The following is a 24,127-nucleotide window of genomic DNA, read 5'->3' on the forward strand; positions in this document are numbered from 1 at the left end:
AATATGAGGATTTATTTTTTACCAAGTCCACATACCACAATGTTACGCCCACTTCTTTCACAGCGCATGTGTGTGTGTGTCTAATGCAGAGACACACAAAAGGCGGTGAGTCGGCACGTACGGTGGCGGTTTTGAGGGACTCACCATGGTTCCCACGCTGTACGTGGCGGCGGGGCCGATCGTGTGGTGGTAGGGGTCGGCCGTTGCATAGACTCTGCCGTAGCTGCATGTGAAAAGGGAAGATTTGGTTCAGGCTCGGTCAAGCTGCATCTCAACAATCGTATACGTGTCCTTACTAGGCAGGTAAATGATTTATTTACGGTGAGACAACACTCTAGCGGCTGTACTGGAAATTTTACCAGTACTCCATTTTACGTCTAATTAGGTAATGTTGTGGTGAAGCAGCATGTGGCTAAAAAATGTTTAGGTTTAGGTAGGTGGAACAACAGACAAGCTGCTGAAATAGAAATTTCTCAGAACCGGCTTTTACATGTGATATCTTGGTGAAGCAGCATTTGGCTCCAGATTATTAGACACAGTTCCAGGAGGGTAAAAGATGAGTTTAAGTGTGACAAGAGCTTCTGTAATTGATATTCATACCAACAGGACCCAAAAAGTGATCAGATAATGTCTTGGAGAAGCAGCATGTGGCTCCATGTTTGAGTGTCACAGTAACTGCCAACAATTGTACATTTGTGAAAATGAGCCAGCTTATGTTTACTGTCGTGGAACATCAGCTCCCATGTTAGAAGACTACTGGTTCACGCAGTTTCTCTTCCAGCTCATTGTAAAACAGAACAGGGAAGATTGGTCGCTTCCATTGATCTTTCTATCATTTTTGTGTTCTTGTTTAACTCTGACGCGTGGAAGACATGCCGCAGTTGTACTTGTGACGGGAGACAAAAGACGAGAGCGAGAGAACACAGTCACACCCGGAGGGGCACGCCGGACGTACGCCTCCCTCCCTCCCCGCGGCTTTTCATCATTGCCGGTTTGGAACTAATCCTCACGATTTCCCTGGCAGGCGGGACAGGATGCGTATTTATTTATTTACGTCACGTGTTTTCTCCTCCCGGTCTGCAGCGAGAAGATAAGACGGCTGAGGACCGAGGGCAGCAAATCATGCAAAACAAAACGGGGGAAGTCATCCTCAAGGAGACGACTTAAAGGAGGAGCTGGCCCTTTAAGAGCGTCAGGAGTGAAGGTCAGTGAGTCAGGAAGGCTATCAGGAGGACCGCTAGATGCTCTGCTGCTCTGCTCCTCTTATATCTTCAGAGAGAAGCCAAGACCCTCAGGCACTCTCACACCAAAACGTCTTTCGCGCAAGTTTGAGAGACATCCACCAGGGGGTCCCCTAGAGTGTCGGCGACCCGCAAGGAGTGAAACTCCTCAGTACGTCCTCACTGTGTCCTCATTGTTGATGGATTGCGTTTCACAACCTTAGTGATTGTATCCCTGCACACTTACAAGCATAGAATGTTCTCTAGACCAGCTCATGCGATGATTGCAGAAGAAGTAGTGGAAAGAAAATGTCAAAGGAAAGTGAGAACAACAACTGGAAAATGAAGTTTTGCTAGTGAATACTGACAATCTGAATTGAAATGATGTGGAATAAAACTTAGAATGGTTTGACTCAGTTGAGAAATGTAGAAGGGGAGATAATGCTCTAAAATAGCTCTTAAATTAGGACATTTTCATGTGAACATTAATGAATTTGGGAACGTGATAAATAGTTCGCAAGATGTCTTGAATGAGCTGAGAATTTTAAAAGTAAAATTCAATCATTCAAGAAACCTGGAAAGGGGATGAAAATTTGAAAAATAGTGTCTAATTGTTGAAGTATTGTTGGACTATTGTTGGAATGGTTTAAATTGATGGAGAAATGTGGAATGTGGGCATGAATATATAAAATATCTTAAAATTTGGGAATTTTGAAATGATGAACAGTAGTAATTTAATATTTTTATGTTGGAAGGGTTTGAATTTGTTAAGTGATGTGCAATTTCTTTTGTGGAAATGTGGAATTTCAGGAATCTAGAAACTAATGGAACATGGACAATATTTGCCCAGATGTTCTGAATGAGGTGAACATCTTGATGCTGAAATGATTTGACTTGGTGGAGGACAGTGGAAAGAGTAGATTGTTGAAAACTGATGGATTAATAGGAATAATAACAAGAATAATAATTTTTTTTGGGTGCCAAACTAACATATTTGCTCTTCCACATACATGGAATAAGAAGCGAGTCCTGTAGAAAAAAGATGAGCAGTAAAAAAAATTTGATTTAGGGAAGAAAAAGTAAAAAGGATAAAATCCTGCAAACGAGAATAATGAATATCTACTTCTACTTCTTGTTCTCTCACATGATTGGTTCATTTAGATTTTTGTGAATTTTGTTTGGATTTTTGGAAGCTCATTTCTCAGAAAATCTAGAAAACAAATGAGGGTGTTGGGAAGAAAAAGTCAATCCCCGAGAAATAAAGAGAGGAGGAAGAGAATAACCGAGTCCTAAATGTAATTCAGACCCTTATGTGCTACCCATGTCAAGAAAGCAAAGAGTATCTGTTGCAGAAAAGCACAGGTGCAGTCAGTGAATCGGGCGATCGGTCCTTGCCAACAGCCACGCTAACTGATGTGGTACAGCATACTGAATCTGGAGCCTTAAAAGCAGATAAAGAAGAGCAAAAAAGAACCAGTCTTGCAAAAGAAGAGTGAGAGGGAAAGAAGTACACCTGAGTTCCACAGAAGAAGAAGTCTTACGTTGTTCCTCAACACAAAAACGTGGTAGACTACTTATCATATTTTTTCATCTACCAAGCGGAATCAGACTGAGGTCAGATACTTTGTGGTCATTTGAATTTCTAGCTGTTTTCCTATCAGCTGCAAATCAAACAAAATAATCCAAACAAGCAAAGTACTCTGTAACAATTACAGAAAACATGCAGGAAAAGTCTGAAGAAAATTGAAAGAGGGAAAAAAAGCAGCAGTTGCACTCGTGTCCAATTTGTGATTTCTGCTTCCCCGTCTGATAAATGTTGACATTGTGGATATGATCTTCATCCTCTCAGGTGCAAACACACGGACACACACTTTATCAGCAAACACCGAGTGCATTCGAAACTTCAGCCTTCATGAACATCGACTCAAGTCCAGCAAGGTGACGGGTTTGCCCTTTTTTTCAACTCCAAAGTCAGAAAAGTTCAAAGAGCAAGTTGACATTGATCGCATTCATCCACTTGCAATCTTCTGCGGCCCGCGAGGCAGAAAAATGCCCTATCGCGCATTCACTATGTCGTCCAGCATGAAGTGAATTTGATCGTCTCTTGTGAGCAACATGATGAGGATGCCCCCCCCCCCCCCAAAAAAAGGAAAATGTGCTTTTCCTTTCAGCAGTTTATTTTTGTTCTCACCCAGTGCTTGGAGCATTATGTGATTTTATGGAATTAAAACTACAATTGGTTAGAGCCTTAGCCTCACAGTTCTGAGGACCAGGGTTGAAATCTCGTTACCGCCTGTGTGGAGTTTCAAGCCTGGTTTACAAATTCAGACAATCAGAATCAGCTTTATTGGCCAAGGGTGTGACGACACACAAGGAATTTGTGTACCACATACAGTACATGTTGAGTACAAAAAACAATAGACGGTCAATTGACATTTATTTTCTAATAAAAGTTGGGTTAATGTTGCAAAATGTTACTTGAAAGTGGTAATCAAGCAGCTTTGCTGTAAGTACATTTGACCCGCTTTGGGATGCAAGAGTGCTACGTTAGTTCGGCTACCCGTCATACCGTCGTCGACCAGGGAGAAGATGGCGGTGCTCACCTGTCACTGTAAGCGGCTGTGGTGGCGGGCTGGGCAAATCTGTATGTTGCATATCCCCCCTGAAAAGCACAAAAAACAAAACAAGAAAGCATTCACCATGAACATTGGCAGAGGGCGTATTTCGACATTTGGGGCCATTTGTACGTTTGCTGACTAGAACTTCTGCTGCAGTAAACACAATGCCACAAATCACCATCGGGTGAACATATTGTTGGTGGAGATGTTAGGAGGGTGACCCAAATAATGACATTTGTTTTTTGTACCTCCATATTTGGTTGCAATTTGTCCAGACAAAATGCAAAATGTTCTTTTAAATAAGGATTATAAATTTAGGACATTTCACAGGTGAAAAACCCAGATATGACAAGCCAGGCTGGGGCCACATTTGCTGTCCCTAATCAAGTGGCTAGCCCTTGCAGATCCAAATGTGAAAGAAAATTTTTGCTACTCTTTCTTCCTGGCTTGCGCTCATTGCTACTTGTGTTTGCAGTAACAGTCCTAGAGGAAAAATGACCACCGCGAAATCCTGGGAAATACAAGTAGTGACAAATCTCCAGCTCTGCAGACCAGCTCCACTTTGCAGTCAACACATTGCGATAAATCTTCTTTTATTAAGTGTGTAATGATCCCAAACTCCGGATATTCTCTGTCTTTAACACACTCTTTCCTGCGATTTAGTGTAACATCTGTGCTACTGTGACACTGGGAAAGTGCGTGTTTGTCTGTGGGGGTTGTGTTTGGGCTTCATCTGTGAGTCTGGGAGGGTCGAGAATCACTTTAAACTGACTGAGCTCCCAAATTCACTGCATTCTGAGAGAGAAACGGCACCTGCTGCATTATTAAACATCCTTTTCCTTTCCGCGACATGCCGCCGGCTGGCCAATCAAGTACAACGGGAGAAAGCGGCGGTGGCGGGGCGTGGTGGCGGCAGGCGAGTGTTCATTTGCCAGAGTGCGGAAGGAATTAAGGAGCTCATTGTTGGGGCGCCGTGCTAACTCTGTGAAAAATGGAGTGGGCCAACTTCTTTTTCTATTAGCCATCTGGGTCTCGCTCAGGTGCCGTTTAATAATGCAGCGACTGTTCATTTTCAAACTCACAGGGAGGTGGCATGAGAATTCAGGTCAGAGGTTCACAAAGGCCCATAACCACCCCACTGCCCACCCTTCCCTGCTTTCCCTTCGGGTTTGTTAGTTTTCCCGCAAGGGACAGGAAGTGGCGGACGGATGACTTCCTGTGGGACTGCCACGCCTCGGGACTGATTACAACTGTGGTCGGCGCAAACGTGGGGGCCATAAATCACCGCCGCCCATGTTGTCAAATCCTGCATACGACAGCGCAGCACATTTGTTATTGTGTCGCGGCAGGCGTGTACGTGAACGCTCATTAGCATAAGTGACATATGTGTGGCATATTTGCGCTAATTTGCTCGCAGGTCAGTAAAGGGAGACGATTGCAAGGATAGCGGGTGGCGATGATGTGATGGTGGGGTGCGATGGGTGATGGGGTTTGTATTCATGTGACTGAAGGTGGTGATGATGGCTGGCGGTAATGATTATGTTCACTCGTTCACTGCTGTGGACGCTGATATGCATCAAGTATATCCCACTGCTACCCACATACAGTATATATTCTTTAAGATATGTTTTCCAACAAGGTAGCTGTGGAAGAGAAGTCTATGAATATCAAGTTTGTAATCCACTTTAATGACAAACAGATCCTTGTAGATGGCGCCGTTGAATCGCTTAAAGAGGTGACTCTCGGCTTGTCACGTCAGAAATGTGGGAGAGAAATCCCAACACAATGGAAAACGGATAAGTTTGGGCACCTCACAGTCAAACAGATGAATGTTTTTAACCATTAAATTTTAACAAATTTTATTTATCATAAAAAATGCAAATACTCGTCATCTTAAATCCAACAAAAATATTTTTGGGCATAAAATTTTGAAATTCTGTGTAAAATGTGCCAATTTAAGTTGAAATTTTAAATTAAGATGGTGAATTTTTATTACCATTTTTTTTTTTTACAAAGAAATGTCTTATGGTAATTATAGAAAAATAGGATCTTTCAACTACCTAAACAACAACTTGAACCAGCAAATTTCTAAAATACAACACACCATTTCAATTAAAAAAATATTTTTTTTTTAACAACACATTTCAGCAATTCATTGTTAAAGTTCAAGCGCTTAAATTCAGTCAAATGATGTTAAAAAAAATCCTGTGTTATGTTGTGCTGTTTTTAAACCATCTGCATTTGAATTTGAATTTATGACAATTTTTCAAATTTCAAATTTTTAATTCTTCAAATCTTACATTTAATATTTGTAACTCAAATTTGACCTTTTTCATCACCCAAAAACTCTGTGTAAAACATTTCTAAATTAGATGGCACAGATCTGATCGTATTTTTGAATTTAAATGTAAGATATTCATTTGAAGACAATGATTTTTTTTTACTTTGATAGTAAGAAGAAATGGTTAGAAAATTGCTGGTAAAAAAAAATTGAGAGAAATTGTACTTTAAATTTGACAATGATTCTGAGAGATGTCCGGGTCTTGATCAAGTGAAAGCTTAACTTTTGGTATCTGAACAAGCCGGACAAAAATCCGTCATTCGCGGTGGGTGTCTCAGCAATAAACATTGGTGACATCTCAGCCCCATCACGATGGGCGGTCTGTGCGGGTGGAAGGTGGGGAGGGGGTCATAAATCTCTTTGGGGGAGGTGGGGTCATATAATTCTGGCTCTTCTCTATCAGACGCTTCCAGCATGAGTGAGTGAGAGCCGACTGTGTTATCTTGCGATCTTAACGAACGTGCTTGCTCGTGCATCCCTTCCCTGAAGTGGGGCATGGTGCTAATTTGGCTATTATTTCTCCCTACCCCCGTCAACGGTGGTGTTCGCCCCTGAAGCTACCCCTGCCTGCACGAACATCAGTGAGGGGACGGCTAATCCCCTTATCTGCCGCCCCCCCTCTTATCTCCGGGTAGCTCGTGTCAGCCAGGCTCCACACAGGTCTGCGCGAAACCCCCCCTGCCATAGGGACTGGACTTGGATACCCCATCTGGGCCCTCGGAAGTGCACAAAACAGGAGAATGAAGGACAGGAAGTTTAGGCGGTTGGAGCTGAGGGGGTTTTAAGTGTTCTTGTCAGGTTTCTTGGCGGAGGCAACCTGTGCCTAATTGACAACGAATTGGCAAGGAGACCGGGACACCGCCCAATGCTGCGGGGGATCACATTGTTCCCCGAGAGACACCCCCCCCACCCCCCCGGTTTACTCACGTAGATTTCAGCACCATAGAAGCCATCTTGGTACACCACCCTGTAAGGGATGAAAGGGGAAAGCATTAGAAAGCCTTTTGGAATTTAACTTCAATTCTTTAGACACCCTAAACTTGATCCATCAATCAACGATATCTTCTTTTCATATACAGCATAGTACAGTTTTTGAGAAAACACCTCACATCACATCACACCTTTCTGTTAAAGGTGCTAAGGCAGGAGTTGTCATTCCCACAGAACTCAAGGGACATACACAGGCTCGGTAGTGATACACTGAATTAAATTACACTGAAATAAACTACATTGTGTTAAATTATCTAAAACGTTTGTCTCTCTTTCTGGCTTAAAACTAGCACATTGTATTTGCAGTTTACAGTTAATTTGTATTCAACTTTGAGGACCAATACATTTTCACGTAATCTTTTGGAGCTATTAGTTATCAAAAAGTTACTGTACTTTGAGCCAATTTCTATTGAACTTATGTGGATAAGCTGCTTGCAATATGGATGGGTGAATGGAACATATTTTCATTAAGCAATTGTTTAAGTGCAGTTTTCCCATATTTAAGGGCACATCTTCACTTTTGATGGACAAGTGGCCGCCCTCAACAGGGAGGCAGGAGCTCTGTGGGAACTCTCCCTAGGCCACAAGCGATAAGAGTCCAGAGTGAGTGCAGGCGAGGCCACACAAAGCCAAGAGATCGCTACGTGGTGGGCGCTAATGCTAACGCTATCTCGGCTTCCTGAGGCTTTGTTAGCGCATGCACGTGCACGCACTTATGATAGCGGCAAGGACGCAGCATCCACTCAAGGACTCCTCAGCACTCACCCAACACACAACGTGAATGTTTTTGTACAGTACAGGCAAACAAAGACTACCTCAACTAAATCATTACAACATTTATTTTTATAAATTACAATAGTGCAGGTACAGTAGGAAGACCAAAATTAATAATTATAGAAAAAAACAAGTGGATGCTCTAAGAATTATAATAAATAAAATGCATATTGCACTGAAAAAAATACATAAAATTACATGTTTATAAAACTGTAAAGAATTAGTTTGGCATCCTATAACTATGAAATACATTATTTTTCCAATAATGAAATGAATATTGCTCTCACTTTTAAAAAGATAAATAAATTACAACACCAATGCTTGTTTCAGTAGCCCATCTATGGCGTTTTGTAATGTGTGTTGCAAAATTTTGTTGGGCTATGTTTTGTTGTTTGGATAAATATGTAACATTCTTTGTTTACTTTTCCAGTAAGCTTCAATTGGGAGTGAAAAACTTGAAGCAGGTATGCTTGGTCTCATTTTTTCAAGATCTTTTGGCTATCTGGTGGTGTTGTGACGTGAGTAGTCAAAAACCGATTAAGACATAGTACCACTCCACATAACTAGTTTTACGGTTACATAGTTCTTGTTGACAACACAATTAAAACACCAATTCATTAAAAACAACTTAGAATACGCAATTGAGATACTCACGCTCCGTAAGCCGGGATGGGCGGCGGCGGCGGGGCCGTGCGGAACGTGTTGTAAACCGCCCGCCCCCGACCTCGCAAGTGGGCACCCCTGTAGGCAACGGTGGCGCCTGTGGCGGGATATGGGAAACCTGTGACTACGGAAAGACAAAAAAAGAAAAAGGAGGTTAGAGAGAGAAAGAGAGAGAGAGGGGGACTTTCCTTAGCCACTAACAGACTGGAGGCATGCAGGGACACAAAATGAGGGATTTCGACTTTTTCCCCAGGTGTTCCTAAATGAGCACTCGTGTCGCCGCTTTGTCAGCAAGCGTCCACATTTTTGCGATTCACACTTGCCAGGGCAAAGGATGCGACGGCGCCACCAGGCTGGAAAGAAGGTGAAAGTGACGGGATGATCGGCAGCTCCCCGTGGGGGAAAAATGCAACATTTTATATTTCAGTCAACCATTCGGTCTTTAAAGAGTTTTTTTTACTATTGCAAATGACGTGAACAACAAATTTCGTTTGTTTAAAAGTGCCTTTTATATTGACTTTTTCATAGTCTAGGGCAATATTAATTTTATTAAGATGAATATTTATTTCAATGCACTTTTAAACAATTAATTTTATTGCCATACACATTAATTTTCTTTTTTGACTTTATTTCATTTATTGCATTTTAGTCTTTTTTCTGGATGTTTTATTCTTTTTCATTATAAATTTGGAGTTCCTTCATGGGGGTTGTTTTATTTGATCGTATTTTAATAGATTATTTTGGTTGGCTTTATTCAGTTTTTAATTGCATTTTGGGGGGGTTTATTACATAAAATTGTAGTTTTTATCATGTTTTTGGGTTGTTTCATTTTACTTTCAAGCATTTTATTTGCTTTGTTGTACCCTCTGTGATTGTATTTTTCTTTGGGGTTTTTGTTTATTTTTGGGTATGTTTTATTCTATTGCATTGTATTGGATTTTTTTGTGGTCTATTTATGTATTTGTATTTATTTTCATTTACAATTTATTTTGTATTGACTCATTTTATTGTGTACCACCTTTTAAATTTGTGCCATACAAATAAAGCTACAATTTTTCTGGTGATTGTTCTTATTATTAATATTTATTATTATACTTGTTGACTTTTGAGGCCCATGGCAGGGAGGAGTATGGAGCAACATTGGGCTGTCTGCACCCTCACAGGTAAGGGACGCAACGATACCACCGAAAAAGGTGAAGGTGACGAGATGTTCACAAGCTCCCTGCGGGGGAAATGAAGCAGATGGGCCGGGACGGCCGAGGCACCCCCCCCCCCCCCGGCCTCGTCGTGACCCTCATCTCCAAACCATCTGGGAGTGGCTTGGGCCAATGGCAAGCGGTCGGTAGCTATGTCGTTGCTCGGGGTGAAGGTCGAGGGACGGTCGCGTGCGAAGTGACGCTCAACGTTTGTAGTTAACCTTCAATCTGGGCGGCAGTCGTGTGCTTCAACTGGTACAAAATGAGAACTGCAACATATCTGACGGCAGCATCAGCGTGTATGAGCGTTAATAACGTTGTGGTGTAGAGCTGAGGTATACGGGCCTCTTGCGGGCACAAAAGCTTAAAATAAATAATAAATGAGTACGTTTTAGAAAGTATAGTTATTAAAATTAAAAAAAACAACATTCAAAAAGTTTTTTTTTATTGCATGAATTGTCACTGTAAGAAACGACAAATTATAATTAAACAATCTTCAAGTTTTTCAAAATCAAACATAAAAATTTAAAAAACATATTTCAGTACTTGGGAAAAATAAACTTAAGAACAAAAAATATATTTAAAAAAAATAAATTACATACGTAGCACAGCACAGTAATAATCCATCCATCGATTTTCTTTACTGCTTATCCTCACTATTCATGGACGTGTTGGCCAAGAGGCGGGCCATGTACAGATTGCCAGCCAATCGCAGGGAGAATGTAAACAAACAACAATTCACATCTCAGGACAATTTAGAGCAACTGTCTCAAGCCCAAGGCCTGCGGGCCAAATCTGGTCTACCACATCATTTCATGTGGCCCACGAAAGATTACACTGCAATGTCCATTACTCTTGCTAAAAATCCAAATTTAAAGCACTTTTTGCTTGCCAAACCCCTCTTTACTTGAATAGCTGAACAAACAATTATCCTTGAATTTTGATTTCAAAACTAGTTATCCATCAATTTGTGGACCTATGTAATAATATGAGGAGGTGCTCAAACATTTATATGGTTTCTAAGCGAAACTGTAACTAAAATATGGCCTGCAAGAAAAAAGAGTTTGACACAGATTTAGAGTATTCAATAAACCTTCCATGTATGTTTTTGGAATGTGGGAGGAAACTAACTAACTGGAGAAAACCCACGCAGGCATAGGGAGCACAGCCGAATTCCAGACAGGGGAGGCCATATTTGAACCCGGGCCCTAAGAACAAGTGAAGTAGAGGGTTGCCCCACATTAATAATAATAATAGTAATAATAATCATAATAACTGAATGAAATAAAATGAAATGAATGAAATATAAAAATTACTTATTTAACACCACTAAGAACAAACCATTTTAGTGTTTAGTGTTTTTTTCTCAATGTATTCAACAAGTACAGAAAAACATTTGATTCTATCTATCTATCTATCTATCTATCTATCTATCTATCTATCTATCTATCTATCTATCTATCTATCTATCTATCTATCTATCTATCTATCTATCTATCTATCTATCTATCTATCTATCTATCTATCTATCTATCTATCTATCCATTTTCTGAGACGCTCATGCTCACGATAATTTGCTTTTGTCCCATTATTATAAAAATGTAACTGTGAAGGGCTCCATTTGATGCACATGTACCAAATGCCTGACCCGCCACCGCAATCCCCAACCACTGCACCCTCGGTATCGCTCATCCTCCCACTCTATCGGTGTCGTTCCGCCACGTTCACTTTCTTAGTGAATTCTCAATGGGCCACTCAGGTGGCAGTAGTCCGGCACAGCGAGCGGGATCCGTGTTGGCTGACTTAATAACGTGTAACTGATGCATTTGGGATGAAGCGTCCGCTCGCTGTCCACGGTAAATGCTACTGTGATCAAGATCCATGGTGGGCCTCGAAGCAGTTCCTGTCAGGCAGGGACGCAGTCTTCACCTCCTCAGGTACTCTACCGATTAAAGGCAGTTTGAAAAACAAAAGAATGAGTTTTTTTGATGGCCATTAGCACTATGTCCCATTAGCTGATCCTTTGGCTAGTGTTAGCAGTTTCCCTAGCAACATACTGTATTGCAAACAGTCTGTTATGATTTTTGCTGACACCCATATCAGATTAAAGACAAGAGATCATAGCTGTAAAATGACGTGCTAATCCTAAAACTGTGGTTCTCTGAATCACTCACTGAGTTTTGGTAGACAGAACACATTGTTTTTTTGTTAGCATGTTGACACTAAAATTGCTGCATTAGCAAGTCTGCGCAATTTCACTCAGCTAAGGCGACTCCCACCTATTAATGTCTTTCCTGACAAGCCACAATCACTGTGAGATTTTTCTCACCATATCCACAACGTGTGCATTGTAATGCTCATGCTAACACATTTTCAACTCTGTGTACCACTGACTGAAGATTTGTTAGATAGCTCGAGTTAGTTTCTTTGCTTATTTGCTGTTCAGTTAGCAGGGTTTTCATGGATATTGACGTGTTATTTTGCTCAGGTGACACCAACACATTAGTGCGTGGGCTAAAAAAAAAAGCACCATGTCAAAGTTTTTGGTCAGCTCAACGTTGTATTTGTTCAGCAACATTGAGTGAGATGCAAACTAATATTTATGGTAATCCTAAAACTATCTCAGTTTGAGACTTTTTAGCTTGTCAAAATTGTGTTTATTTGCACGTTAAAAAGATTCTTCCTAAAGTGCAACATTAGCTGGTCTTCACACATGTTCACATTTTATCTGGGTCAAGCTACGTCTGCTAAGGTGTTCTGGCTAGCACAGTGCTAGCATCCTGAGGTGGTTGAGGTGAATCTCAGCATAACATTAGTGACATTGTGCGAGTTGTCCACTAATGCAAATACTGCCTCAGCTTTGTGAGGGTTTGTCAGCTTGCTGAAATGTTGTTGTTGTTGTTCTTTGTGTGTCAGCAGGGTTGAGCAACAACTGCTACATTGCACACACATTGCCTCATAGCTAACAAACAACTAGCAGCCTGTGGTGATTCATCCCAGCCTGGACACAGTGTTAGTCTTGTTGGTATTTGTAAGCGTGGTCTGAAAGAGGCTCTTGTTCTTTTATGTATTTGTTTACATCGATATGCGACATGCGTGCGCTGATGTATGCGAAGGTAAACTCATAACGAGGCGGCGATAGGCTACGCTGCCTCAATAATAAGCCATAAATCACGGCCAGTGCTGTCACACTTCGCTAGGCAACGATGGCCAGCGTGGACGTGGAGCAGACGCGAGAGTCAAGCATTCTCTGTTAACAAAGCAACGGGGAAAGACTGTACAAATGGACAGCAAAATTTGTGAATAGATATTTTTTTCACATTCAAAAAAATCAATTCACATAATTTCATAGTCATTTTCTGACATTCTCAAAAATAAATATCTTAAAAACGATTTAAGTTAGAAAAATGCACAATTTAAAAAAGAGATTTCATTTAATTAAAGATAATAATTACATTGTTGTCAAATAAAATCAGCCTTTTTACATTTAAATGTATTAGTACTTCAATTTGTAATTTTTGTTGTTATTGGTCCAATTAAATTATTACAATTTCACATTCATTTTAAATTAGAATCAGAAATGGCTTAATGTATTGAAACTCAGAAAAAAATTAATTTTTTTAATTGTTTTAATACATTTTTAAACTATATTTGGACTGTTTTTTTAAAATCAAAATGTTATTTTTTTATTTTAAGTAAGCAATCATTTTATGTAATTTCTATTATTTTTTTGTTTTGACAAGTTTTTAATTGTTAGTTGAAATGTCTGGGTTTGGGCCCTGGTGAACTGTTGTAAAATCTGAATTTTTTTTAAAATCATGTAATTTAACAACTTAAATGAAATAATTCATCAACTTAAATTACATTTTATATTAGTATTTTTTTTTCATCAGTCCAAATAAGTTTAACTTCAAAATCACCTTACATTATTAATACGTATACTAAGTAGGTTACAGATTGATTTAAAAAAATACAAATTAATCAATAAATACATTAAAAAAATATTTTGTTTTAATACATCCATCCATCCATTTTCTTTGCCGCTTATCCTCACACGGATCACGAGGAGTGCTGAAGCCTATTCCTGCTGTCAACAGGCAGGAGGCGGGGTACACTCTGAACTGGTTGCCAGCCAATCACAGGGCACATAAATTTGAATTAACTGAATGCAATGAACACTCGACGAATGTGGGGATTCACATCCAAGAACTTTCACCATTGCAATTAGCGACCCAGACCTTTTTTGGATCCGCTTTCCGTGGAATTTCCGATTTCTCTCCCCCCCCCTCCCCCCACCGCAAAAATGCATGGATCTGTGTGAATAACTTTAATTCTGAAGCAATAATTTTAGTTATGTTCTGGAGAAAAATTTACAAGTCAGTGAAAGTTGACTCTGAGTTTTATAGGGTAATAAGCGGCGGCTGGTGATGTTTTACAGAATCGATGCGGCCAACGCAAGCGTTTAATCCATGCTGAGACCCCAAACAGCTACATCTCATCAAGAGTTTGACGCTTAATTAGCCCCCAAACGTGCATGCTGACAATGAGTGGATCTGTCTACATTTATTAAGAGGCCAATTAGTCTTCTCTTCTTCTTTTCACAAGTCCTTCGGATGTATAAAAAAATAAATAAAAATAAAGGAGCCGCTCTCTGAGTTTTCCTTTTTGATAACGAGCCGAAAGGGAACAGCCGGTTCTGCATGGCAGCTGTCCGTGGTTCTGAAACACCACAAGCAGTATCCATGGATAGATTCCATTTTGCAAAGACTGAAGTACGACATGCAAGATTTTCATCCACCTGTTAAGATAGATGTGTCTATCCCATTTTGTGCTGATTGATGCTTTTTTTTTCTTTCTAGGGGGCGCTACTGAAGGACAAACAAAATTAGCAAACTTTCAGTTCAATTTCCGCCATTGGTTCATGAGACTTATTTGTGCATTTATTTATGATAGACCTGTCCACCCAATTTCATGATGATTGGTGAAATTGCTGTTGGGGGCGATTCATTTCTAACTTTTCCCATCTTCAAATAAAAATGGCCAACTTCCTGCTCAATTATGGCATGGGTCCATGAGACTTTTTCATGCGTTTTGTTATGATAAACAAGTTCACCCAAATTTGTGTTGACTGGTCGAACTGGTGTCAGAGCAGTTCTTTTTGCCCAAACTTTCCAGGGGGCAGTACTGAGGGCGATTTGTACTGGACAGGAGCGGTCGCTGCACTCTCATCTGTCATTCTCCGCAATGGCTTTTGAGGACAATAAACCTGTAGCGGCATCGTGGCTGCCGAATGGAGATGAAGTGCGCTGTCAGCCGGCAGCGATTTATGGTCCCCAATTTAGGTGATCTCCCGCCCGGAAATGAGCGCTGATAAAGCGTGATTAATCGCCATTGCCGACCCCGCAATGCACCCCAAAACTGCATCCGACCTCCTTTTTCAAAACATTTTTTTTAGGGAGTTGGGGCTGGGGGTGAGTTCCAGAAGCCCGTTGCTTTTACTTGCCCCTCGTAAAAAGCAGCTTCGTCATTTTTACACCACGTCCACCCCGGCGGGCGGAGTTGAGGGCACTTGAAAAATGATCCGCAAATAAATCAGACGGCCCCGCCTGGCTGGAGTAGAGGAGGGCACTCTTGTTGATTTATTACATCATTTGGGCATATGTGTGTGTGTGTGTCTGTGGGAATGTGTGTTTGATGCTGTGTCAACGGACGCTTCATTAAGTACATGGTCCAATCACATCCAATACAAGAGCTTCATCCCAAAGTCCACTCTAATGATTTAAGACCTCTCCTTTATTAAGTATGACCACTCTGCTCTGGAAATATTGGTTTAATATTGTATCGCCACATTTCGAAAATATTTTGTGATTACAGTGGTGTCTTGAAATACAAGTTTAGGGTTAGGGTTTTTAATTAATTACATGAATTAGTTCTGTGACAATCGTAAAAACACAAAATGTTTGTATCTTAAATGATAGTTTGTCATTGAAATGAATGGAAACACCACAAATCTGTTCCAGCCTCACCACACAAATGGGACAAAAACTTTTGGAAAGACTGCCAGCTATTTTCAAAGCAGAGTTCCGCTTATTGCCATCTGTTTTCCAATATTTTGACCTTCAAAGAAGACACACACGCACACACATATATATCCAAAACTGTGACAATGTCGGTAACAACTCTCCCAAATTAAGGTGTAGACTCTCTTCTTTCCACAGAAAAAAGTTAGTTTCTAGCTTTACGTAATCAGGAGAAGAATAACAGTTGGCTATCAAAAGGTAACTATACAACAGAAACAAGACTGAGATATGCCTTTTGATGGCAAAATAATCATGTATTTACAGATGTAGAACTAAGAAAGGCGCCATGAGCGACATTGACTCATCTCATGGCTTCAGTTGAATGTCAATGGCTTTTTTTTTTTCATGCCATTTTCCTTTCACTCCATTAAATGTGTCATCGTTTTTCATGATGGTGACACACACTTGCCCCTGTCTACTGTGAGAATACTCTTTTTGTGACATGTGAGAGCTTGAGGTGTCTAATCTTGTTGGACTCTCAACGTGTTGGCATTTGACTCCCTCATATTTGATGTGAGTAGACGAGATTCACCACTTAATCACTATTTCTTATTCCAAAGCTGTGTTGAGCTCAAATCATCTACTATGCTTGTTGCAGGCTGGCAAACTACTACACGTGAAGTTCACAGACAACAGCCAAACAGGCCCCTCCCCATCCAACACCGACTAGTTTGACTAGTTTTTTGATGTTTGTGGATTTTCATTATCAATCACCAAAATATTAGCAAAGGCATAGTAAAAGCACAATAATGTGAGATCAATGAAGCTAGCTTTGCATTGGATGTCATTAAATAGAGCACCTAAAAGAAGTGTCCGGTGTTTGTGTGGAATTGTCATTGTGCGATGGAGAGGCGGGACGGGTCAGGCAGATGTGGAGTGGGACATAAAAATGAGGGACGGGCTTGTTCCCGTCATACCCGCATATTTAGCGTAAGTGTAAAGCTGCGGAGGGAATGTACAGATTTTAGTCTAATGAGCAGAAAGAAAAGGAAGGTCATTAAAAAGCGCCCGCCACCGCTGACGCTGTCGCCATTGTGTGCTCAGCAGTTCCTGCAAATAAAATGGCGGTGTTTGGCCCTCATATAAATGCAAAGGCCTCATATAACGTACAGTCATAAAGATGGCGCCGGTGGAGTTGGGGGTGGGTGCTAGATAAGGGAAAGCCCACTGAGCTTATCCCACTTTCTTCACTTCCATGCTATCACTCACTGCATCTTTTGCCTTTCTAAAAATCAATCTTCCGCTCTGGGCCAATCTGTACGCAAGGGTTAGGGCTCCAAAAAGGGTGAGGAGTTCAAGTTGTAGTTGCAAACTAGGGTTCCATGTAAGGGTGACAGTTCTAAACAATGGTTATGGTTTCAAATTAGGGTTTTAAACCTTTGGTCACAGTTCTAACGGAGGATTTCAAGAGGTGATTAAAGTTTGAGTTGCTGGCCTTCATGTGGGTGGGTAGTAGGGGTTTCCAATTGGGTTTTAAGTGTTGGGGTTTCAAAGACACGTAAGATTAGGCTTTTAAATTAGGGCTTCAGCCTTGATTAGGTTTAAAAAACAGGGTTGCGGGTCAGCACTTCTTTGGTTAGATACAGTACTTATCAGAACAGTTCAGTTTGGGTCGATTCATTGCACTGGGAATGAAATGAACTGGATAAATGGGAATATTGTGTTTCTTTTCACTTGTCCCTTTTGGGGTTGCCACAGCGTGTAATCTCAGATGAAGGCACATATATGTTTGGCACTTTTTTTTTTTTTTAAAACACCTTCCTTCCTGACGCAACCCTTCTCAGGGAGTGGGGGCCCCAGTGGGATACGAACCCACAACCCCTGGCTTACCAAACCAGTGCTCTAACCACTGAGGTATGGGGCCTCAAGTGAAATTACTTGGCCTTCATTAAAATCCAAAAAGTCATGAAGCTTTAAGGTGGGATGGTTTTGGAGGGGGGGGGGTAGATAGGAAACTCCCCTCTCTGCCCCCGTTGCGCTGGTCCCAGCTCGTGTCGTTTTCCGTTCATCCAAACAGAATCTCGGTGTCGATCTCTCTCGTCTACTTGCTGTGTAAAAGTCAATCTGCCGCTGTGGGCAAATCCGTCCACATGCTCATCGTCGTCTGATAACACTCGCAAGTGCTCCTTCAATCTACTTTTTTCCCTCTTCCTCCTCTATGCTCGCAAACAACGACGCGGTGGCAGAGAGTCGGAGGGAGTTGGGGATCATCCGCGGCCGCTTATCGGGACACCACTCGTGTCTGCTTTGATTGTCGTGCAGCTTGATGTGGGATTGACTTTTGTGGGTGATTGATGGGAGCGAGTGAGCGAGCGGACTTACCAGCGTACAGTTCGGGACCGTAGACGGCGCCCACCACCGGGTTCAACTTCCACCCTGGTGAGAGCAGAACAAGTCAACAACTACAACTACAGCGCAAGATGCTATTTAGTCACAAAAATGAACCTGACTGGATTAGGTTTTAAACAAAGGGTAACGGTTTCAAATTCGGATTTCAAGATTCATATTGGGTTTTCAAAATAGGACCTGACCACCATTGTTTTGCCAATTAAAAGAAATACTGTATTATACATTACAAAATTATACATAGAATAATATTCAAACAAGGTAAAAACAAAATTTTTAAAAATAAATCTGACATTTTTTTTACATTTTTTTTCAGGTTGAACGTATAAAAAACAAAGTATTGTAAAAAAGTCAAGTGTTCTTCCTGTGATTCAAATAGTAATTGTTATAGGCCTTAAGCAGACAGAAAAGTTATTTTATTCATCATATATTTCTTTAAAAGAATCAAACGATTTGTCGGTTATAGGAAAATATATTCTGCAAATATCGGAATCGGCACTGACTTAAAACCCTTATTGGTCAGGCCCGAGTTGAAAACGAGCGTTCGGGTTTTAAAAATCTGTTTATGGTTTTAAATTTTAATTTCCATTAATTGTTGTTTCAAATTAGTGTTTGGACTTGGATTATTGGTTCAAACATGTGTTAGGGTTTCAAATGAGGGTTTTAAACAGAGTTTCCAATTTCCAATTAGGGTTTTAGGACTTGGATTAAGGTTTTAAACCAATGCTTGGGTTTCAACCTAGTTTTTAAAAAAATGCTTAGGTTTTCCAGTAAGGGTTCAAACAAGGGTTACTGTTTTAAACAATGTGGGTGAAATAAACGTTTGGGTTTTAAGATTCGGATTAATTTTTCAAAGAAGGGTTTTAAACAAGAGTTTAGGGTCTGAAATTGTGGTTTTCAAAAAGGTGTATGGTTTCCAACTAAGGTTTTAAGGTTTCAAGACTTAGTTATGGTTTAAAATTAAAGTTTCAAACAAGGGATGTGGTTAGAGTTAGTTTGACGTTTTGGTTTAGGATTACAAAATTGTGTTTAAAACTAAGGTTACAGTTTTACATTCCTCATTTCAACACTGAAAGCAGGGTTTTCACAAGGGTTGTCTTAAAAGCATGTTCATGGTTCCAAACTGGGTTAGGATTTCAAATTAGAGTTTTAGTTAAGCAATATGGTTTCAAACTAGCATTTGAAGTGTACATCAGGCTTTTCAATTTGGGTTTAAAACAAGGCTGAGAGTTTCCAACGAGGGTTTATAGACTGGTATTTGGGTTTAAAAAAAGATTGATGGTTAAAAACATGTTTTGAGTTTCAAGATGGGGTTGGGGTTTCAATTTAGAGTTTCATACAATGGTAACGGCTTCAAAATAGTAAAAAAAAATAGTTTTAAAAAAGGATTAAAGTTTCCATACAAGTTTTAAAAGCTGAATTTGGGTTTAAATCACGAGTTAAGGCTTCTAATTGTGCTTGTTTTAGGCCCTTAAATTTAAACTCTAAAATTTAGGGTTCCTAAATAGGGTTTTAAGACTAAGATTTGGATTTCGAACCAGGGATAGGGTTTCAAATAAGAGATTCCAACAAGAGTTGTTTAAATTTAGAGTTTGATGACTTCGATTAGCGTCTCAAACAAGAGTTACTGTTCAAAGTGAGGGTTAAAAACCTGGGCTAGTGTTTCAAAGGGTTTTGAAGGACGCATAATCTTTGAAATGATAGCTTTAAGCTTCAAGTTTAGGTTTCTAACGTGTGGTAGGGTTTCAAAGGAGGGAGCGCACATGACTATTAGGTTGGTATTGGTACTCACCGTTCGTGTACGGGTTTGCCACTTTCTTGTTTGTCATCACTCGCGCAGTGGCGTTGTTCACCTGAAGAACAACAAAAACAGAGGCCATTACACGAAAAGAAAAAAATGAAAAACACAAACACACCAATGAAAACAATAAAAAGTTTGTGGATGCAAAAGTGATGTGAAAAGAAGTTTCACCATGCACTAATTAGGAGCAAGCGGCGTACTGGAGGGAAAATATGACGAGCAAACAAAGATTTGATCAGGGCTGGGAAAACGAAACTGCCATGTACATTTGGAGCAACACTTCTGGAATTGATTGATTCATTTCATTTTTACTTTGCTCATTCAATATTTTTTACAATTGGTTTTACAATACTCTAGTACATATACATTTAACATTGAGTTTATCCTAATATGTTGATGCAATTACATTAATTGCAACTAACAAGCTTGAAAATTTTAATTATTTATTATGTTAAAATAAACTACTTTATTTGTTGCATTGATGAGAGCAAGTCGTTTTTGTAAATAAATAATTTTGCATTTGTTTTATTAAATAATTGATAAAATTATGTCAACAAGTGTACTTAACATGAAAACGTATGAATATTTATTATCAAAATAAGGAGTTATTTTTTTTTATTTTGTCATTTTAAAATTTGTTAAATAATATTTTATTTGAATTGAATTAAGAATTATTCGTAAAACAATTACAATAGAATTATTCAAATTAGGTACATTATAAATAATTTTAAAAATTCAAATCAGGAAACATAATTTATTTAAAAACACTTGTTTTAATTTAAATAATTAGTAAAAATGATCATGAAAAATAACTTGTTCATCATATACACATCATTATATTTTTAAACGTTGATACATTTTCAAATAACCTCCAAATGACCTGGCCGATCTGTCTGATTTAAAGAAACATTGCCAAAATATCGCCGTTTTCCCCAACCCCGAACTGTATGCACAAACCACAACAACTATCAACGTGCTTTGATTGACGGAGGATTTTCCCGCCAGGACCGGAGACGCCAACAAGCTCGCATCTGACGGCTGATAGCATGCACTCATCATGCACACCGCCATCGTCATCATCATCAGGATGCTGTCGCGCTGCGAAAAACAAGACCAGAAGGAAAAGAGAAAGCACCTCGATCTTGCGGCCCTCTACGATTGTACCGTTTAGTTTCTCCCGTGCACGGTCGGCATCTGTGCTCGTTTCAAAAGTTACAAAGCCAAAACCCTGATGGCGACGGAGGCAGCGAAGAAGAAAAGAAGAAGACACACAGAATAAGAGAACGTGAACAGCGATGATGGGAAATTGGGAGATTAATTTGCAGCAGTTAGCAATGAGCAAAACACGGAGAAAGGAGAACCCGGCTGACAAAACGGATCCGGCACGGCCCAATTAAAGAGGCGGAATGTCAGGAAAACAAGCGTAACGCTTGGCTAATTAACGACACCCCATAGTGGCAGGAAGAGGAGAAGAAGAAGAAGACGTCTCAAAGCGTTAAGTGTAAACATTGCGCTAGTGGAGGTGTTGCGCTCATTAACGTCAGCTTAAAGTCAACAAGGTGAAGTTTGTGTCGGGCAATGAGAATTCAGTTTGAGGTTACGACTTTTGGGTTTTACGGTCAATTGTCAAATTTTACCCACAGGCAATTATGAAAAACTGGAAACATTCCCAGTATAGTGTCAGACATTTCTTGGATGCACAACCAAGATCAAGAAAAAAACTTCACTAACATCCTCCACACACACAATGGAAAAAAAAACCTCTCCTTCTAAATGTCATCCGTTTGTCGAGTATATGCGTTAAAGTTGGTAGCAATCAGAAAAACATCTAGAATTACTCTAAAATCATTGTTTCAGTCATAAATCACAACTTATGTCCATGGTTGAGAGTAGAAACGTAGATTGACTTATAAATTAAGAGCTTTGCCTTTTGGCTTTGCTCCATCTTTAGCACAACGGACCAATACAAAGTCCGCATCACAGCAGACGCTGCACTGATTCGCCTGTCGATCTCACGTTCCATTCAGCCTTCACTTGTGAACAAGACCCCAAGATACTTGAACTCCTCCACTTGGGGCAGGATCTCATCCGCGACCCAGAGAGAGCATGCCACCCTTTTCCGACTGAGGACCATGGTCTCAGATTTGGAGGTGCTGATTCTCATCCCAGGCGCTTCACACTCGGGTGCGAAGCGCTTCAGTGAGCGTTGCAGATCACAACTTTATGAGGCCAACAGAACCACATCATCTACAAAGAACAGATATGCGATACTGAGGCCACCAAACCGGACACCCTCTATGCTTCGATTGCTCCAAGAGATTCTGTCCGTAGAAGTTAGGAACAAAATCGGTGACAAAGTCCAGCCTTGGCGGAGTCCAACTCTCACCAGAAACAATTCCGACTTATTGCCGGCAATGCGGACCAAACTCTGACAGTGGCCATACAGGGACCGTATAGCCTGTATCAGGGGGATCGGTAACCAATACTCCTGAAGAGCCCCCCGCAAGACTCCCTGAAGGACACAGTCGAACGCCCTCACAAAGTCAACAAAACACGTGTAGACTGGTTGGGTGAACTCCCATGCACCATCGAGGATCCTGCCGGGGGTGTAGACCTGGTCAACTGTTCCATGGCCAGGACGAAAACCACATTGCTCCTCCTGAATCTGAGATACGACTTCCCGACGGACCCTCGTCTCCAGCACCCCTGAATAGACTTTTACCAGGGAGGCTGAGGAATGTGATCCCCCTATTGTTGGAACACACCCTCCGGGGACCACTACCCCAGTCTACCAATCCAGAGCAACTGTCCCCAATGTCCATGCGATGTTGCATTGCCATGTCAAACACGACTGCCCCACAATATCCAGAGGAGGTTTGATTATCTGAAACCTTTTTGTGAGATAGATATGCTAAAACAAAAAAAAGATCAGGAAGTACTTTACACTCTATGTATGTATGCAAGTATATATATATATATATATATATATATATATATATATATATATATATATATATAATATATATATATTTATCTATATCTATATATAGATAGATATATATATAATTTTTTTTCACAAATGTCGTAGATCCAATTTCTAGTTGGCTGATATTTTCTGAGGAACGTAATACATGAGAATCGGCGAAAGGCACAATCTGCTACCTGTTGGCGAGTATACGCCATTACTACGATTGAGCACAAATAATGTGGCCCTGTCCTTGAGGGCTGGGGGTGAGGGGGCGGTGGGGGGGTGTGTCATGGATAAAGAAATGAATTCAAAAAGGAATTGAGGGCAAAAATGAATCCTTTGGACATCCACCCGACTGCTGTTATCCTCTCCATCTTTTTTCCCCCTTTCACACGCACACACACACGTGCACACGTGCACACACACACACACACACACACGTGCAAGCACGCACACGCGCACATGCACACACACACACACACACACACACACACACACACACACACACACAACAGGAATAATTAGCTTACAACAGGCCCAAGACGAGCGTCCATTTTTCAAAGCTGACAAACATATTGAATGCAAATGGCTTCATAGGAAATAGATTGTTTATTAATGTCCTGCTCAGTTCGTTATATCAGCGACCAAAGCATGTTGGGTAATGTGCTTTGTAGGCCACCAGTCATAAAAAAAACAAAACAAAACAAAAAAATCGTTATGACAGGTTGATGCTTGTACTCTGTCTTTTTGTCGGGATCGGATTGAGCCCAGAATGCAAGTCCTTATGTTCCCCAAAGAATGGAAAACGTTCACAATGCTAAAGGGCAAAAGTATTGGGACAATGAGAGAAAGTTAAGAAGGAAAAAACCTATTTGAAACATACTATTTGATTTTCTCATGTCTTTTTTTGTAAGCAAATAGAACATTTCATTATTGTATCCATTAGCCAAGCCGCTTATCCTCACAAGTGTCACGGGAAAGCTGGAGCCAATCCCAGCTAGGTTCGGGCGATAGGCGGACTGCACCCTGAAGTTCTCGCCAGTCAGTCGCAGGGCAGATATCAAGACCACCACTGAGCGGGAATCAATCCCATGCTGCCCGCACCAAAAGTAGACGTCTGTACCACTCCA

At 40.5% G+C, this 24,127-nt stretch overlaps 1 protein-coding gene and 1 long non-coding RNA gene across 12 annotated transcripts in view; one reads left to right on the forward strand and one right to left on the reverse strand.

Moving 5' to 3' along the window:
• LOC133514209 (RNA binding protein fox-1 homolog 3-like) overlaps window positions 1-24,127 on the reverse strand; it is a 485,672-nt gene that overhangs the window by 3,579 nt on the left and 457,966 nt on the right. For 4 of the 6 annotated variants that reach the window (XM_061845706.1, XM_061845705.1, XM_061845703.1 and 1 more), the window contains 6 exons: window positions 20,021-20,081; window positions 18,205-18,258; window positions 8,598-8,730; window positions 7,107-7,146; window positions 3,824-3,882; window positions 145-223 (listed from right to left, as the gene is read on the reverse strand). In XM_061845706.1, the coding sequence (XP_061701690.1) occupies window positions 145-223; window positions 3,824-3,882; window positions 7,107-7,146; window positions 8,598-8,730; window positions 18,205-18,258; window positions 20,021-20,081 (426 nt within the window). Of the gene's footprint in view, window positions 1-41; window positions 224-3,823; window positions 3,883-7,106; window positions 7,147-8,597; window positions 8,731-18,204; window positions 18,259-20,020; window positions 20,082-24,127 lie in introns of those variants that run through there. The other 2 variants (XM_061845704.1, XM_061845702.1) reach the window with 1 other exon arrangement.
• LOC133514215 (uncharacterized) lies at window positions 85-8,591 on the forward strand. Of its 6 annotated transcripts, XR_009798747.1 has the most exons (6): window positions 85-303; window positions 871-991; window positions 1,084-1,204; window positions 1,276-1,392; window positions 3,070-3,158; window positions 7,675-8,591. It is a non-coding gene; the product is annotated as an uncharacterized LOC133514215 (long non-coding RNA). The 6 variants fall into 6 exon arrangements; XR_009798746.1 differs by having other exon boundaries at window positions 85-991; XR_009798750.1 differs by lacking the exon at window positions 7,675-8,591 and adding an exon at window positions 4,314-7,080 and having other exon boundaries at window positions 85-991.

The sequence above is a fragment of the Syngnathoides biaculeatus genome, chromosome 16 (genome assembly GCF_019802595.1).
Source record: "Syngnathoides biaculeatus isolate LvHL_M chromosome 16, ASM1980259v1, whole genome shotgun sequence".
NCBI classification, from domain to species: Eukaryota; Metazoa; Chordata; class Actinopteri; order Syngnathiformes; family Syngnathidae; genus Syngnathoides; species Syngnathoides biaculeatus.